The sequence below is a fragment of the Glycine soja genome, chromosome 9, assembly GCF_004193775.1.
Source record: "Glycine soja cultivar W05 chromosome 9, ASM419377v2, whole genome shotgun sequence".
Classification (NCBI taxonomy): domain Eukaryota; kingdom Viridiplantae; phylum Streptophyta; class Magnoliopsida; order Fabales; family Fabaceae; genus Glycine; species Glycine soja.
In genome coordinates, this window is record NC_041010.1 from 36,594,275 (window position 1) to 36,611,528 (window position 17,254).

The window sequence follows — 17,254 nt, forward strand, 5'->3', positions numbered from 1 at the left end:
TAATATAAGCAATTCAAATCTTGAGTATATATGATAACGTAAAATGAGACTCAAGTCTTGAAAAAAAACGAGGCACTAGCCTACGTAGGAATTAAAAGTAGGTGTAGACATTGGGGCCTCAATATATGAATTCAACTTGAAATTACAAGGGGTCTAAGTATGACAATTGTTATATATACATCCTTTAGTTGATTGTATACCTCCCTTTTATATATTTTTTCTCTCCAAAAATAGCCCTTATTGGAAACTATGTTCCAGATGTGCTACCAGGAGGGGTACCTTCTAGTTACAGGCTCCACTATGCGAGCTCTAGCAAGAAGCAAAGCTTTCATCTCATTATGCCGACCATCATCATTTTAATAATTGGAAGAAGCCAATTCTGATGAGAAATACTATAAAGATTTTGGATATAAAATCATCGAAATTCAAGGAGGTTGTACCCCCCCACCTCATGATAGCATATCTGGAACACAGTTTCTAGAAAAGGGCTTTTTTTGGGGGGGTGGGTAATATACAAGGGAAGGGAGGTATACAAATAATAATGGGGAGGTATGTATAACAATTGCCCTAAGTATACTGATTCGGCCTTCAAGAAGTAGCAATTTCAGCCTAATAAAAACATGGCCCAACCCAGAATAATTAAGCTCATTACTTTATTTTAATGCAATTAAGCTCATTACTAATTGGTATAATTAATTTTTTTTATCACTAACATACTTTTTTAACACAGATTACAATTACAATAATCTCTAATTTTATTCAATAATTTTAATAATATTATTGAGGCCACTAAAAAACTAAATTTGTAACATTAATAATATCAAGATGATTTACATAAAATATTTAAAAGTATTAAAATATATACATTTATTATTTTTAATTTTAAAATTTAAAATATACTTTAATTAAAAAAATAATTTTAAACATAATATATATATATATATATATATATATATATATTTAAGCATTAATTATAAAATATAAAAAAAAGTCGGTTAAGTACTCAACTTAGAAGATCAATGTTTTTTTTTTTTTTTTAAAAGATGATATTTTAGAATGGATGGAGATTCGAAGAAGGGAGTGGGTGAAAAAGTTCCGTGTTATTATATCGAACTATACAAATCAATCTATTAAACTTAATTCAGTTTGACATTTAAAAAAAAAAATTACATCCCACTTCGCAAAAAGGAGAAAAAAGAAAAATAAAGAAATACAGTTCATATTTATAAATGTTGGCATGAGCAGGTTTGATTAGGTAAGCACATGCTAAAAATTTCAAGCCTTTCTAACTATCCCCCACCAATCAACCGCCCAATGAACTCACCATTTATTTCTTTCATGAAATAAAAAAATCCTTAAAAATATTAGATTAGGATATGATAAAATATCCTTTAAAGTATGCATAAATAACTACTCTGTAAATGAACTAAATTTTAAAAGAAATGAAAGGTGAAAAATAAAGCTAGTTAAAACCCATTTGGAATTGAGCGTTGCTATTTGCACGAACAACAACGTGGAGGGCTCTTCTTTCTCTTATAAAAAATATGTTAAAAAATCAAAACATATTAAACGGGATTTGATAGAAAACACAGTCGTTTCTTACGAAAATATCTTTGGTAACCTTTAGCATTTTCCTTTGGATTTTTATCAAAAAAATAAAAACCTATTTGGAATGTAATTAAAAAAAATAGGTTTACCCTCAAACAGTTTTATACTATAATAATTTAATATCGTCTATAATAATTATTTTAAAAGTTATATTAATGAATTTTTTTATTAATTAATAATATATTTTTAAAAATTTAGCAAAATAAAAATCCCTTTTGTGGAAATATAGTAAGTCAAACAAAACTGTCCCAGCCAATCCCATATACCCATTTGAATCATGGCATGGCTAATAGTTGAAGGATGCATCTTGGTAATTCATATGATCAGATCTATACTATTAAATAGGGTAGTCGGAGGCAGCTACATGCCTTAAAGATGGATCATGTACAAGTGTGCATTGATTGCGTTCATAGCATCACCATTATCCTTCTCCTTTTTTTTATACGATCAATTAATACTTCATTTATTTGTTTTGTTATCACATCACCCTTATCCTTGTCTTTTGCTTCTTTTCTTTTTTCCCAAAAGAGTATTTTTCTCTGTTTTGTATTGTCTTTATTTTTGGCTTAATTATCAATTTATTTTTTAAAATATTTTACAAGATTTAATTTCATCATCAATTTTTTTTTAAAATATATCAATTTAATTATTTATGTTGAATTAAACTGACATAGTGAGATTGCAAATTTCAGCAATTTTTAGAAAAGTATAAAATATGACATAAAAAAATAAAGTATAAAATATAACATAAAAAATAAAACTTTAGTGATTTTTTTTCCGTGAAAATTCAAAAATTGTCTATTTATTCTCTTAATTTTAGTTTCCTGAATGAATTTCTTTGTCAGCTTTTTTTCCTTTTATTAAGTGTCAGTGTTACTTACCTTTTTGTCCCGTGTGAAACTTTTTAGTACTTAATTGCTCTAATGATAAATTAAATACAAAATATTTTAATATGTAGTGAATGCAAAAGATAAACAAAATGCCACTTCTGAATAAAACAAATGAGTAACAGAGGATCATACAAGAAAAATAATTAAGTACTTTTTTAAAAAGTCGTTGAAAATTTAAAAGAAAAAGACTAAATAAAAGAATCCTAAAATTTTAAAGTAAAAAAACTTAATTAAACATTCTGTTGAATGATTTTTTAAGAAAGAGAGGAAAATAGTGATGTGTTTTCTATTTTGAGTTAATAAATAAATAAAAAATTCTAAAACTTTATTTATTTATTTTTTAATTTAAATTTTAACTACTTTTCCTCTCATCTATCATGTCAAATAAGATATCTTTTTTATTTCATGTGCGAATATTTTTTTTATCCTCAAGATTCACACTTGTTTTTTTGTTGATGATCCTATCCTATCATTTTTGCAAGGGTGTTCATGGAAGAGACAACCCAAATATCTACCATCATCGGAGCTTATGAAATGGTGTCCGAGCAACAAATCAATCTTAACAAAACTGAGGTGTCTTTCAGTTGGAATGTGTCATGGATCAGTGTAAATCAACTATAAATGCTTATGAATCTTAAGACTGTGGAAGACCATGGGAAATACTTGGAGTTGTCGACTCTCATTGGGAGATCCAAGACCCAAGTTTTTCGGTTCATTAGAGACAGTGTAGAAAAAGTTGAAGGGTTGGAATAAGCGCTTTTTATCCAAGGCAAGTTGGAAAACTCTAATCAAGTCCATTATACAGGCAATCCCAATGTATGTTATGAGTTGTTTCAAGCTCCAACACTTTCTTTGTGACCAAATTGAAAGAATGACGACTAAGGCATTGGCTATGGTGGGAGAAGATGATTGATCCAAAGGCTGATGGGGGATTGGGTTTTAAGAGACTATAAATTTTCAACAAAGCCTTGCTTGGAAAACAACTGTGGCATTTCATGACCAATGAAAATTCTCTAGCGTCTAAAGTTTTGAAAGCAAGGTATTTCCTTTGTAGATTCGCCATTGGTAGCTATGAATTCTTTTAGACCTAGTTTTATCTAGACAAGTATTTTGTCGGCCAAGAATTTGATTGAAGATTAAAGGATTCTATGATATAATAATTTTGTTCTATATTTCATGCTTTGTTAAAGCATAAATATATCCAAGAGAGTTACAACAAAATCTCCTAAGATTGAACTATACAGATTGATTCTTCAAATAAAATTTCTAAAATTACGTCTAGATAAGGGTGACAAATTTATTGGAATTAGACTCTCACAGGTGGGATGCTTAGAAAATCCAATCTTTATTCTCTCACCACACAACTCAATGTATTCTGAATATTCCCCTCCGGATCCATCATGGTTTGGATTGTCAACTCTGGAAACATTTCCAAGATTGGAAGTTTTCTATGGAAATTGGACTATAACTTTGTTATCACAAATCAGGGGAGAGAAGTTGCTTATTCTAGTGGTATTGTAGGGGATTTCTATAAAAAAAAAGCTTTGGGAGATTAGGATTTCCCAAATGCCTTCATTTTGTGTGGAGGGCTTGTAAGAACATTTTATTGGTCATGACAAATCTTAGAACCAAAAAATTAGAGGTTGATATTATATGCCCTAGATGTGGGGAGGGAGAGAACTTTGTTGTTCATGCTTTTCTTCTTTGTGTTGAAGTGAAGAGGTGTTGGTTTGCTTCCTCCTTTAGAGTTAGGTTTCATTTTGATGAAAATGTTTCCTTTGCTAGTTGGTTTGAGGAGTGTTTACAGATTGTGGATAAGGAGTTTTTGGGGGAGGATTTGTGAATTCCTATGGGTTATGTGGATTGGTAGAAATCAATGGTCAACGGGTGTTCCATCAGAAAAGGTCTTGTTAAAGTATAAGTGTGAGGTGAGGTCCCATATCGAGTAGAAATGGAAAAGTTGAGCACCACATCAGAGCCTTAAAGGTTTCGGGTTAATGTGTGGTGTTAGGTTCACTTATATAGTTGCTCAGGACTCATTGGTATAAATCTCTCTGGTTTACCCCCCTGATGCACAACAATTGATATCAAAATCGATGTTTCGACTTGATTACCGACTTGAACGAGTAAGATGACGACAATGGATCCTTGGTATCGAAAGTCTTTCTGATAGTGGGTCTAGACGATGTGTCCCGTGGGTGGAGCGAGGGTACAAGTATCTAGAGCATATGAGCTTAATGGTCACCATGGAATACTCATGGATGATAATGACTTCCGCTCGAGAGGGAGACTAACATGTGAAAAAGACTCACACTTGATGAAATGATTGTTAAAGTACAAGTATGAGGTGAAGTCTCACATCAAGTAGAAATGGAAAAATTGAGAACTATATAAGTAAGGAGAAGATTCATAAACTTGAACTTTAAGATTTTGGATTAAAGTATGATGTTAGGTTCACTTATATAATGGCTTATGACTCATTGGTATAAATCTTCTTGGTTTACCTCCCTTGATGCACAACAAGTCTCCTGCGTGTGTGACTTTCTTGCGCAACTGAATTAGCCTTGCACTTGTGTCTTCATCTCTGAGGTTTGAGTTTGATCGCCAAAGGCTCGTTCAAGCTTGGAAGAACTCAACTATGGATAACAACAACTACTTTAATGGAGTGATAAAAGATTGTTTGGCTTTAATGGATTTCCATGACCTTGATAGGCTTGTTTTTGCTTTTAGAACCAGCTAATAGAATTGTTAATATACTTGCTAATTTAGCTTTGTAGTTTAAGGACCTGGTTTGGATAGAGGAGACCCCTCATCATTTATTCTCTATCATTTTAGATGATGTAAGGCCTTTGGCCATTGTTCCTTCTTGAACGAAATCTCTATAATAATAAAAAAAAGTCATATCAAATAAGATATAGGTGAGAAAAACCATCCAAAAGAAAGAACAAACAACTTTATGTAAGTTTTTTTTTTTTTTGCTGAACTTAATGCTAGTTTTAAATCGCAGTGCACGTATGGCTTCAGACAAGAAGAATATTGGATGATACTCCTACAACACTAAAAGAAATTTGAAAAAAGAGAGACACATATGGGATTCAAATGAAAGTCTTGATAAAAAAAGTTTGAAATAATTTTAATTTAAATGGATATCAATATTTTGAAAGATTAATTCTTAACTCCCAATTAAAAAATATTCTGACTAATTTTTTTTATGATGACTAAAAGTTACTCTAGACTTCTCAGGAAAGAAAAAAAAAGCTGACCAAAAGATTCTCTAATTAATTTTTATAAAGTATAATTTCTTCATTTTTTTTTCAAGAAAGTTCAATTTCTTCATAAAAATTACGGTGCTTAAATTTTAAAGAGTTTTCACATATATATATATGTCTAACTTCTCCTTTTATTAAAGAGGAAAAAAAGCTTAAAAAAATGTCAAGCACTATATTATATTGTAATTAAAGAAAAGAATTTCCTAATAAGCATAATTAGTACATGTACTGATTTTTTGTTGTAAAAATATATTCAGCATAATATAAAAAAATATACTATTATTCAACCATAAATTATCATACATGTCAAGTTTTTAAATTTTAACAAGAATCATTATCTTCTAAAAAAAACATACAATAATCACTTTAATACAATTATTATCATATATGTCAACTTTTTAAATTGTTAGTTGATTTTACGTGTTGATAATACATAAAAGTTAATCTACTATTAAAATACATAAAAGTTAATCTACTACTAAATTATTAAGTACTTAAGATTTAAAATACTCTTTACTAACCCTTAATTTTTTTTCCAGTTTAAAATGATTCTCCCGACCTAATGTGACGGCTTGTAGTTATTTTTTATCCTGTTTCTTCTTCACAAACAACTTGGCACTAAAATTCGTGGACCCACTTGTCTACACCCAATCAAATACAATATTTTCTTTCAAGAAATTCCACTCCAATTATGTTCCTTGTAGAGGAGATAACTAACTAACCACCACAACTTTTTTCCATGACCATGGACCATCAAAAGACAATGCCAAACCACGAAACTTATATTTAAAAATCGCGTCCTCTTGGCTTATTCTGTGCAATTCTCCATCTCTAGTCTTTACTCACAGAGTCACTCAAATGGCTTCCGAAACCCCAAAGCCAAAACCCGTTCTACCGTGGAAAACCCGCGTTTCAATTTCCTTTCTCTCTACCCTAACGGACTATGCACGCCGTTCTAACGGCACCGTTAACCGCCGTCTCATGAACTTCCTCGATCGCAAATCCCAACCTAACGCCAAACCCGTTAACGGTGTTTCCACCCAAGACGTCACCGTCGACGCCAAACGGAACCTCTGGTTCCGAATCTTTAACCCCGCAGCCGCCTCCGGCGGCGGCCTCCCCGTCGTTATTTTCTTCCACGGCGGCGGCTTCGCGTTCCTCTCGCCGGATTCGTTTGCCTACGACGCCGTCTGCCGGCGGTTCTGCCGGCGAGTCCCCGCCGTCGTCGTCTCCGTCAACTACCGCCTCGCGCCGGAGCACCGGTACCCTTCGCAATACGACGACGGTGAGGACATCCTCAGATTCCTCGACGAGAACCGCGCGGTGCTGCCGGAAAATGCTGACGTATCAAAATGCTTCCTCGCCGGCGACAGCGCCGGCGCGAACCTGGCACACAATGTAGCGGTTCGGGTTGCCAAGTCGGGTCCGCTCCGGGAAGTTCGGGTTGTGGGGTTGGTATCGATCCAACCGTGGTTTGGCGGGGAGGCACGGACCGCGGCGGAGGTGAAGTTCGAGGGGGCGCCGCTGGTGTCAACGGCAAGGACGGACTGGCTGTGGAAGGCGTTTTTGCCAGACGGGTCGGACCGTGACCACGGGGCTTCGAATGTGAGCGGGCCGAATTCTGAGGATTTGTCGGGTTTGAATTACCCGGATACCCTTGTGTTTGTGGGTGGGTTTGACCCATTGCAAGATTGGCAAAAGAAGTATTGTGAGTGGTTGAAGAAATCAGGGAAAAAGGCTCAATTGATTGAGTATTCAACTATGATTCATGCATTTTATATATTTCCTGAATTGCCCGAGTCATCTCAGTTGATCTCAGAGGTTAAGGATTTCATCACCAAGAGAATTTCCGATTTAAAATCAAATATGTAATAAGTTCATGTTGGAGTCAAGTGTAAGGCTATGCAAGTTCTTGTTTCAAGTCTTCTAGAAAAAATAAAAAAGGTACTAAGTATTAGACTATTATTAGTATTAGTAAAATTTTATCATTACTTAGTTTACTATAGAAATAATTAAGGTTTTTCGTCAAAAAAAGAAGAAACTATTAAGGTGTGTTTTCTTTTGCGTGTGAATGGGATTTGAATGTTACATGATTTTTTTTTTAAGATTCATTCCTAGTGTTTTTGTCATTCTCTTTTGTTTTAAAAATAATTAGTCGTTAATATTTATTAATCAAGCAATCTTTAATATATTACCAAATTTAACTCATAAAACGTATTCTTGTATTTTCAATTCATTCTTAACACATCTCAAACATCTTTATTCCTTTGTTCGTCACTCTCACTCTAAAATTTGTTTAAACATACGATGGACTAGCATCCTACCCCCCTAACAAAGATGTCCAGAGAAGCATCTATGCCACTATAGTTCTTTATTGGGCTTTTTTTATCAATCAAGGGTAAAAAAAAATTCAATTTTTCAATCGGGATATATTTTAAAAAATTAACTAAAAGGGGATAAGTCGTAACAAGACTTTTAACTTAAAAGTCGTAACACCTGTTACGACTTATTATTTTTTTTAATTTTTTAACTGAAATCGTAAATATTTTTATGACTTCAGTGTAAATCTAATTTTTTTTATGACTTTAAAGTCGTATTTTTTTATTTAAAAAAACAAAATTCGTAATATTTTACACGACTTTAAAGTCATAAAGCTTATTTTTTTTAAAGGTTTACTACTTGTTATATTATTTTATTTTAATGTTTTATTATTTAAAACATGTTATATATATTAATGATGTAGTTCATGTTATATATATAGATATGTTACAATAATAATGTATGTATTGGAGTTCTTATGGACTCCTTATATTGTTCATGGTGAAATGGACCAAGGTCTTCTACATGAAAATTCAGAATACATGTAATGATATATACGTCGAACTAGACAATATATATCGCGCGAATGAACAATATCTATTGAGGTTGTAAATTTGCTTTACAATTTTAATCATTCTTGATATTATTATTCATAGTTATTTCTAACTTTGTAAATTTGAATCACAGTATTATCCTGGTCATCACCAATATCAATCATATGCGAAACCTAATGTACCTCCAGTGCATGTTCCTGGATTTATGTCTCATCATCATCCATCACAAGCACAATATCAATCAACAAGTTTTTCTGGTCATGCGTCTCAAGAAATCAGCGGGGTTCTCATCATATATACCTCAATACTCATTTCAAGTTCCTTCTACCTCAAATGTTTTTTATGGCTCCTCACAAATGTTTGCCACCACTTTCAACACTCCACCATCTGCGTGTAATCTTGCACCATCAAGTTCTTGTTATCATCCATTATTACCTACTCAAATACGTGACATCAGTCACGAAGATGAGGATGAGGATGAGGATAACAACGATGACGATGATGATGGTGATGGTGATGATGACAACGGTGGTCATCATGTTCCTCAACAACAACAGATAATTACAGGTGAGCATCCAAGAACAAGAGGACAATAAACACAAACAAATCCAGTCCAATAAGATGAGAGACCCAGACGCATATCTAGAAGAACTCGTTGTGGGACATCGTCTCATTATTAGTTTAACAAATATGTAATTTTTATTTAAATATAATCAATTTTTAATTTAAAGTCTTTCAATTTTTTTAATGTATTTTTATTGATAGATTATTTAAACTTTAAATAAAAAATATTTAAAGTAAACTATATTAAAAATATATATAACATGTTTTAAATAATAAAACATTAAAATAAAATAATAATATATCAAATAAAATCACAAAAAATCTTCTAATAAAATCAACTTAATATTATTTATTATATATTTAAATATATTTTTTTAACTTTTTTATTTAAAATAAAAATAAAACCGTAAACACTATTAAATTAAAATAAAAAACAGATTTACGAAAAGAAAATAGGTGAACAAAACAAAAATGTGTCTACAAATAGCAAAACAACAGTTTTTTTTAAAAAAAATAGGTTTACGACTTCAAGAAATCGTAAACCTTTAAAAAATTAAAAAAATAAATAAAATAGACTTTACGACTTTAAAGTCGTGTAAAATATTATGTTTTTATTTTAAAAAAAGAAATACGACTTTAAAGTCATAAAAAATATTAGATTTACATTGAAGTCGTTTTACGACTTTAATTACAAAAATAATAAATCGTAATAGGTGTTACGATTTATCTCTTTTAGATAATTTTTTAAAATATATTCCCTATTGAAAAGTTGAAATTTCTTTTACCCCTTATTGGTATTTTATGGATCTATGTGTGCGTGGAAAAGTAAAAAAGAAGTTGCATAGAAAAAAAAAATAGATCCAAAAGACAGCGTATTCTTCATTATCTTTTGAAGTTACTAGTAGAGTAAGCTTGCGTAATGCACGTGCTGTTTTATCTTTTTTATACTCTTGTATGTAACTTGTAAAAAACTCGATCCTATCATTACCATTTTTTAAAACTTGATCCATTAATCAAAGTAATTAACTTATCCCTTATAGGTTGGTGAATTTACAGTAATTGATGTATATTCTTTTCTAATAACCTTACTTCAAACATTCAAACTTTAAAGAATATTTCAAATATACCTAACAATAAATGACATCTACTTAGTTGTCATACAGAACTTGTGAGTTGTGATGCACATGACTTCCCTTTTCTTTTTTTTTTAATTGACAAATCTGTCTAACAAATTTTCGAATTGAATAAAGTATCAATGTTTAATTTTGGATTATTATTGAAAATGAATAAATTTCACCACAAACACACATTTAAGATTTTATAAGGACAATAAGTCATGACGTGACTAACCAACCCGTCAAATACTTACGCGTGTGGCAAAAGATAACGATTTTGACTTGAATGCATTGGAAAGCCTTAAAAATCTTCCCACTTCCCAGCCACGTAACTAATTCACCTCTTCGTTTCACTCTCCGAGTCAACCGAGTCAACTCACCACCACCAATGCCTCCGTCCACCAAACCGAACCTTCCTTGGAAGCTTCGCATATTGACCTCTCTCCTCAACCTCCTCATCAACGCCTCTCGCCGCTCCAATGGCACCGTCAACCGCCGTCTCTTCAACTTCTTCGACCGCAAGCTCCCCTCTAGCCCCAACCCCGTCGACGGTGTCAAAACCTCCGACGTCACCGTCGACGCCACCCGCAACCTCTGGTTCCGCCTCTTCGCCCCTTCCTCCTCCGTCGCCACCACCCTTCCCGTCGTCATCTTCTTCCACGGCGGCGGCTTCGCGTTCCTCTCCCCGGCTTCAGCCGCATACGACGCCGTTTGTCGCTTCTTCTGCCGCTCCTTCAATGCCGTTATTATCTCCGTTAACTACCGTCTCGCCCCCGAACACCGTTACCCCTCCCAAAACGACGACGGGTTCGACGTGATTAAATACCTCGACGAAAACGGCGCCGTTTTGGGTGACATTAATAATTGTTTTTTGGTAGGTGATAGTTCGGGCGGGAACATAGCGCACCACGTGGCGGTTCGGGTTTGCAAAGAGAAGTTCCGGTTCGTGAGAGTTATCGGGTTGGTTTCAATTGAACCGTTTTTCGGAGGGGAAGAACGAACCGAATCCGAGATCCGGATGACGCAAGACCCGTTGGTTTCGTTGGAGAAAACGGATTGGTATTGGAAGTCGTTTTTGCCAAGCGGGCTGGGCCGGGACCATGAAGCGGTAAACGTGAGTGGGCCCAATGCGGTGAATATTTCGGGTTTGGGCTATCCGAATACGCTTGTTGTGATTGCGGGTTTTGACCCGTTACAGGATTGGCAGAGGAGGTACTATGAGTGGTTAAGAAAATCGGGTATTGAGGCACAGATAATTGAGTACCCGAATATGATTCATGGTTTTCACTTGTTTCCGGATTTGCCCGACACTTCTGTGTTTGCTTCTGATGTCAAGGATTTCATCACCAAGCAAATTGCCGACGTGAATTAAGAGGGTTTAAATTTGTGCAATTAGTTGTGATAGTATTGAAGAGAGAAATTATTTGCCTTTAATTTGTATGAAAAGCGAAAGACAGAAATTTGATAGACGTGGTGTATTTATGTTATGAAATTGATATGGACATATCATATGGTGGTTGGGTAGTAGTTGTATCATATATGCATTAGGTTGTCATGCATGTTAAAGTCAAAGATCATTGATGGAGTTGCTCTAAAACCTCTCTTATTCTCTTGTATGTATAATAATGCATTGATCTTTTTCGTATTGTATAGGTGATATTTTTTTTATTAGAGAATGTGCATTAAAAATTTGTGTTAGAGAAATAAAAATGTCGATCATTTCTTGATAGTTTCCAAATTAAATGACATTTTTTCGATAAAAAAATTTGTAAATATCGATAAAAGTTACATGTGGGATATTCTCAATTTGGATCTAAACATAATAACTAAAGATGATGTTGACAATGTCATTTGATGTTCAGCTAATAGAGTAGGCAATATTTATGGTATAAATAATACTGTAATACATGCATGCATAGATAGTATAAATAATAAGTAGTATAACACGAGAAATTGATAACCAAATAATCTACATCGCCACAACATAACGTTTACCATTCGGAGCCTCTCGGTGCAAATCCGAACTGCCACGTGGCGGGCCAGGTTCCCGCCCACGCTATCAGCCGCCAAAAAACATTTCATGATGTCAGCAACATGTGGCAAAACAGTAAAATTTTGGTGGATGAATTTTAAGACATGGTACCCATCATCATATTGAGAAGGGTAGCGGTGGTCGAGGGCCAGACGGTTATTAACGAAGACAACAACGGCGTTAAGTGAGTGAAAGAAGAGACTGTTAAGCTTTGAACAAACAAACTGTAACTCACAAAAATACGGGAAAACCACCTTGTACATTGATAACAAAGTCTTGGCTGATATAAGCCTTACAACAACACTTAACAAAGAAAAACCTTACAACAACAGTTAACAAACCCAAAAGAAAAATAAACTGCCCACTTTGTACACAACCTGGAACGTGGTATCATGACTAGAAAATGGACAAATGTGTAACTACCTAATCCCAAATAATAGGGATTATTATTAACTGAATAAACATTAAAATAAATCTTAAATAACCCAACAAATTCCTTCCTTAAACTGATTGCACTACCAATGCATTCAGTTTACCTCTGGTAAAGAGCATATACCTAATAAATTACGCAACTTCAGGAAAATATCCAACTTAAGTGGCTTTGTTATAATATATGCAATTTGTTCCTCTGTGCTACAATACTTCAGTTCAATTATTCCATCTTTAGTTAAATCACGTAAAAAAATGGAACCTCACATCAATATGCTTGCTACGTCCATGCAAAACTGGATTCTTGGATAACTTAATAATAGAACTATTGTCACAAAACATTGTGGTTCCCTTGCCTTGAGAATGATCAAGTTTATCCAATATTGTCCTCATCCACACCCCTTGACACGCACAAAAAGTAGCTGCCACAAATTCCGCTTCGGTAGATAAAGTTACCACAGGTTGCTTTTTAGAGGACCATGACATAGCCCCTTCACTGAGTAAAAACACATAACCAGATGTGCTTCTCCGATCATCCAAATCTCCAGCATAATCACTGTCTGTGTATGTCTTCAATTCACCATCACCCTTCTTGCGATAAAAAACTCCCAAATTAATAGTACCTTTTAAGTACCTTAACACCCTTTTCGCAGCTTGCAAATGCAATTCAGTTGGAGTAGACATGAACCTACTGAGAAGACATACCACATACATCAGATCAGGCCTTGTTGCAGTCATATACATAAGGCTTCCAACCAATTGCTTATACATGGTAGCATCCACCTTGACTCCTTCCTCATTTTTCATTAATTTCACACCAGGAACAATGGGATTCTTTACACTATTACTCTTCTCCATCTTAAACTTCTCCAAAACCTCTTTTGCATACTTCTTTTGACTAATATAAATACCTTCAGAATTTTGCAGAATCTCCACACCAAGAAAATATTTCATCATTCCCAAATCAGTCATGTCAAATTCAAGTTTCATAGAATTTTTGAACTTAACAAGCATGCCTTCATCATTACCAGTAAAAATCATATCATCAACATATAAACTAATAATCAGAATTTTACCTCCATCTTTCTTTTTGATAAACAAAGTGTGTTCACAACTACACTTCTCAAATCCTTCTTTAGTAAAATATGCTTCAATTCGATTGTACCATGCACGAGGGGCTTGCTTGAGGCCATACAATGCCTTCTTTAGTTTGTATACCTTGTGCTCATCACCTTTCCTCACATAGCCTTGCAGTTGCTCAACAAACACAGCTCCATTTAATTCTCCATTCAGGAAAGCACTTTTGACATCAAACTGATATATATTCCAACCATTTTTAGCTGCTATAGCAATGACCATTCGAATTGTATCCCATCTAGCCACAGGTGCAAACACCTCAATATAGTCTATGTCGTATTGTTACGCATACCCTTTTGCCACCAGCCGAGCCTTGTACTTATCAACCTCACCATTTTCTTTAAGTTTAGTTTTGAAAACACACTTCACACCAATTTTTTTGGCTTCCTTAGGAAGGTCTGTTAGCTCCCAAGTCTTATTTCTTTCAATTGCTTCTATTTCCAAATCCATTGCAGCTCTCCATTTGGGATTTTTAACAGCTTCTTCATAAGTGTTTGGATCTGAATTTGAAGGAAACAGAACCAGATTGTGCTCATTTTCTTCTTCTGACAATCCCTCTCCAGTTACATAATCTTTCATCCAAAGCGGTTTTCTTCGATTCCTCCCCTAAGCACTTAATTGTGTGTTAATTACTCCTGCTTCTGTGCTTTCTTCTACCCTCTCCTACTTGACTCCTTCTTCAACTTCTTCCCCCTCATGCTGCACTCCTTCTTCAGCTTCTTCTCCACTTTCATTAATGTTGGTTTCTTCCCACTTAAGCAAATCAATTTTTGCTTCTTCAATGCTCCTCCCCCAATTCCAGCCCTCATTTTCTTCAAAAACAACATCTCTGCTTACCACCACCTTGTTGGATACTGGATCATAAAGTCTGTACGCTTTAGATTCTTCATTTCTTCCCAACAACACACATTTAAAGCTTTTATCATCCAACTTTGTTCTCTTGCTGTCTGGTACATAAACATGGCCAATGCATCCAAAGACGCGAAAATAATCAACATTTGGTTTAACTCCACTCCATGCTTCCTCAGGGGTCATGTCTTTTACTGCCAAAGTAGGACTTCTGTTAAGCACATGCACTGTCCAATTTGCAGCTTCAGGCCAGAATCTCTTTAGTATTTGCTTCTCTGATAGCATGCTTCTGACCATATTCATGATGGTTCTATTTCTATGTTCCGCTACTCCATTTTGCTGGGGAGTGAAGCCCGCAATGAGTTGTCTACTAATACCATTAACTCTGCAAAAATCGTTGAACTCAAGAGACATGAATTCTCCACCTCTATCTGTACGTAGACAACGAATAAAAGCACCCGTCTCTTTTTCAACAAGATTTTTATAATTCTTAAAGGTAATAAAAGCTTCAGACTTTTCAACAAGGAAGTATATCTGCATCTTACGACTGTAATCATCAGTGAAGCTTACGAAATACCTTTTCTTATTGTTGGAGACTGGTTTGATGGGTCCGCAAATGTCAGAATGTACTAACTGCAACCTTTGTGATGCTTTCCACAAACTCTTCTTAGAGATTGCATCCCTGCGTTGTTTTCCCACCTTACAATCAGTGCATACTTTAAATGATGCATTCAAATGAGGTATCCCTCTCACCATCTCCTTATATTGCAGGGTTTTTAAACCTTTGTAGCTAAGATGTCCATACCTACGATGCCAAAGGTGAGTGTTATCCTCAAAAGTTGCTTGAAAACAAGTCAGAGCCTTTGGTAAAACTCTTGCAGGAAACTTGAACATCCTATTTGTTGACATTGCTATCTCTATAATAAGTCCTTTCTCAGGATGATAGACTTTACATACTCCTTGTTGTATAAAAAAAGCTACCCCCTTCTCTTGCAACTGGCCAATACTCAATAAATTATTTCTTAACTCAGGTACATAGAAAACATCAGTGATTATCTGAGTAACTCCAACGATTTTCAATCTGACATTACCTTTCCCCAACATATCCAACGCTGAGTTATTTCCAAGTTTCACAAATTGTTGAAACTCCTCATCAAGATTAGAGAACCACTGCTTGTTTGCACACATGTGATTGCTACACCCTGAGTCAAGAAACCATACATCTTCCACTTCTTCGTCAGACTGATTAGGCTCCACAAATGACATTAACAATATCTCCTCTTCCTCCTCAAGTTCTGCATAGTTAGCTTTCTCCTCCCACCTTGGACATTCATATTGAAAATGACCCAATTGCTGACATTTCCAACACTCAATTGTGGCTTTGTTAAAGTTTTGTCTTCCTCTACCTCTACCTCTTCCTCGAACAGTTCCGCGACTAGTTCCACGACCAGTACCACAACCTTTTCCTCTAGTTGATTTGTCATCAGTGGTCACCTTCAGGGCTTGCTCATCCCCTCCATGTCCTTTCATCCTTTGCTCATGCACTAATAGACTACTCTGTAATTCATCAATGGTTAAAGTGTCTAAGTCATTAGACTCTTCAATTGAACACATAACATAGTTGAACTTAGATGTCATTGATCTTAGGATCTTTTCAACAATCAACAATTGCCCCATGCTTTCTCCGTGAAGTTTCATCTTATTTGCTATGGCAAGTGTACGAGCAAAATATTCATCAACACTTTCTCCTTCTTTCTTGTGGAGGACCTCAAAATCTTTTCGAAGGGCTTGGAGTTGTGCTCTTTTGACCCTTGTTAAACCTTGATACTTCTGCTTCATAGAGTCCTATATATTTTTGGCAGTATCCTTATTAAGGATGGTCTCCAAAATGGTTCGATCAATAGCCTAGAACAAATTATTCTTAACTTTCAAGTCTTTTAGTTGCTGATCGGCAATTGACTTTCTTTGGGCTTCAGTAAACTCTTCTCCCTCTACTTCAACAGGGATTCCATCCTCCACAAGACTCCAATATTCCTTTGAACGAAGGAAATTTTCCATAAGCATGGCCCAATGATCATAATGAGCATCAAACTTAGGAATTGTAGGTTGAACGAAAGTGCTTTAAGAAGTCATACTTCAAACACTCTTCTCTCAAGAAAACTGCGGTTTCTTTTCTCTCAAAACAGGCCCCGTGAAGGAGCTCCGATACCAAAGTTTGTTAAGCTTTGAATAAACAAACTGTAACTCACAAAAACACGGGAAAACCACCTTGTACATTGATAACAAAGTCTTGGCTTATATAAGCCTTACAACAACACTTAACAAAGAAAAGCCTTACAACAACAGTTAACAAACACAAAAGAAAAATAAACTGCCCACTTTGTACACAACCTGGAACGTGGTATCATGACTAGGAAATGGACAAATGTGTAACTACCTAATCCCAAATAATAGGGATTGTTATTAACTGAATAAACATTAAAATAAA

The 17,254-nt window shown here is 34.7% G+C and overlaps 2 protein-coding genes across 2 annotated transcripts; both read left to right on the plus strand.

The window, feature by feature from the left end:
* Window positions 1–6,524: 6,524 nt before the first annotated feature.
* Window positions 6,525–7,878, plus strand: LOC114425032 (probable carboxylesterase 18). Its single transcript, XM_028391757.1, has one exon. The coding sequence runs from the start codon at window positions 6,626–6,628 to the stop codon at window positions 7,637–7,639; it is 1,014 nt and encodes a 337-aa protein (XP_028247558.1). The 5' UTR covers window positions 6,525–6,625; the 3' UTR covers window positions 7,640–7,878.
* Window positions 7,879–10,561: 2,683 nt separating this feature from the next.
* LOC114366842 (probable carboxylesterase 18) lies at window positions 10,562–12,019 on the plus strand. Its single transcript, XM_028323854.1, has one exon. It carries the CDS (start codon window positions 10,606–10,608, stop codon window positions 11,689–11,691), a length of 1,086 nt encoding a protein of 361 aa, XP_028179655.1. The 5' UTR covers window positions 10,562–10,605; the 3' UTR covers window positions 11,692–12,019.
* Window positions 12,020–17,254: the final 5,235 nt, after the last annotated feature.

Excerpts from the sequence above, each read along its gene's own strand:
- LOC114425032 (XM_028391757.1), top strand. The coding sequence starts at position 6,626 with ATGGCTTCCGAAACCCCAAAGCCAAAACCCGTTCTACCGTGGAAAACC.
- LOC114366842 (XM_028323854.1), top strand. The coding sequence starts at position 10,606 with ATGCATTGGAAAGCCTTAAAAATCTTCCCACTTCCCAGCCACGTAACT.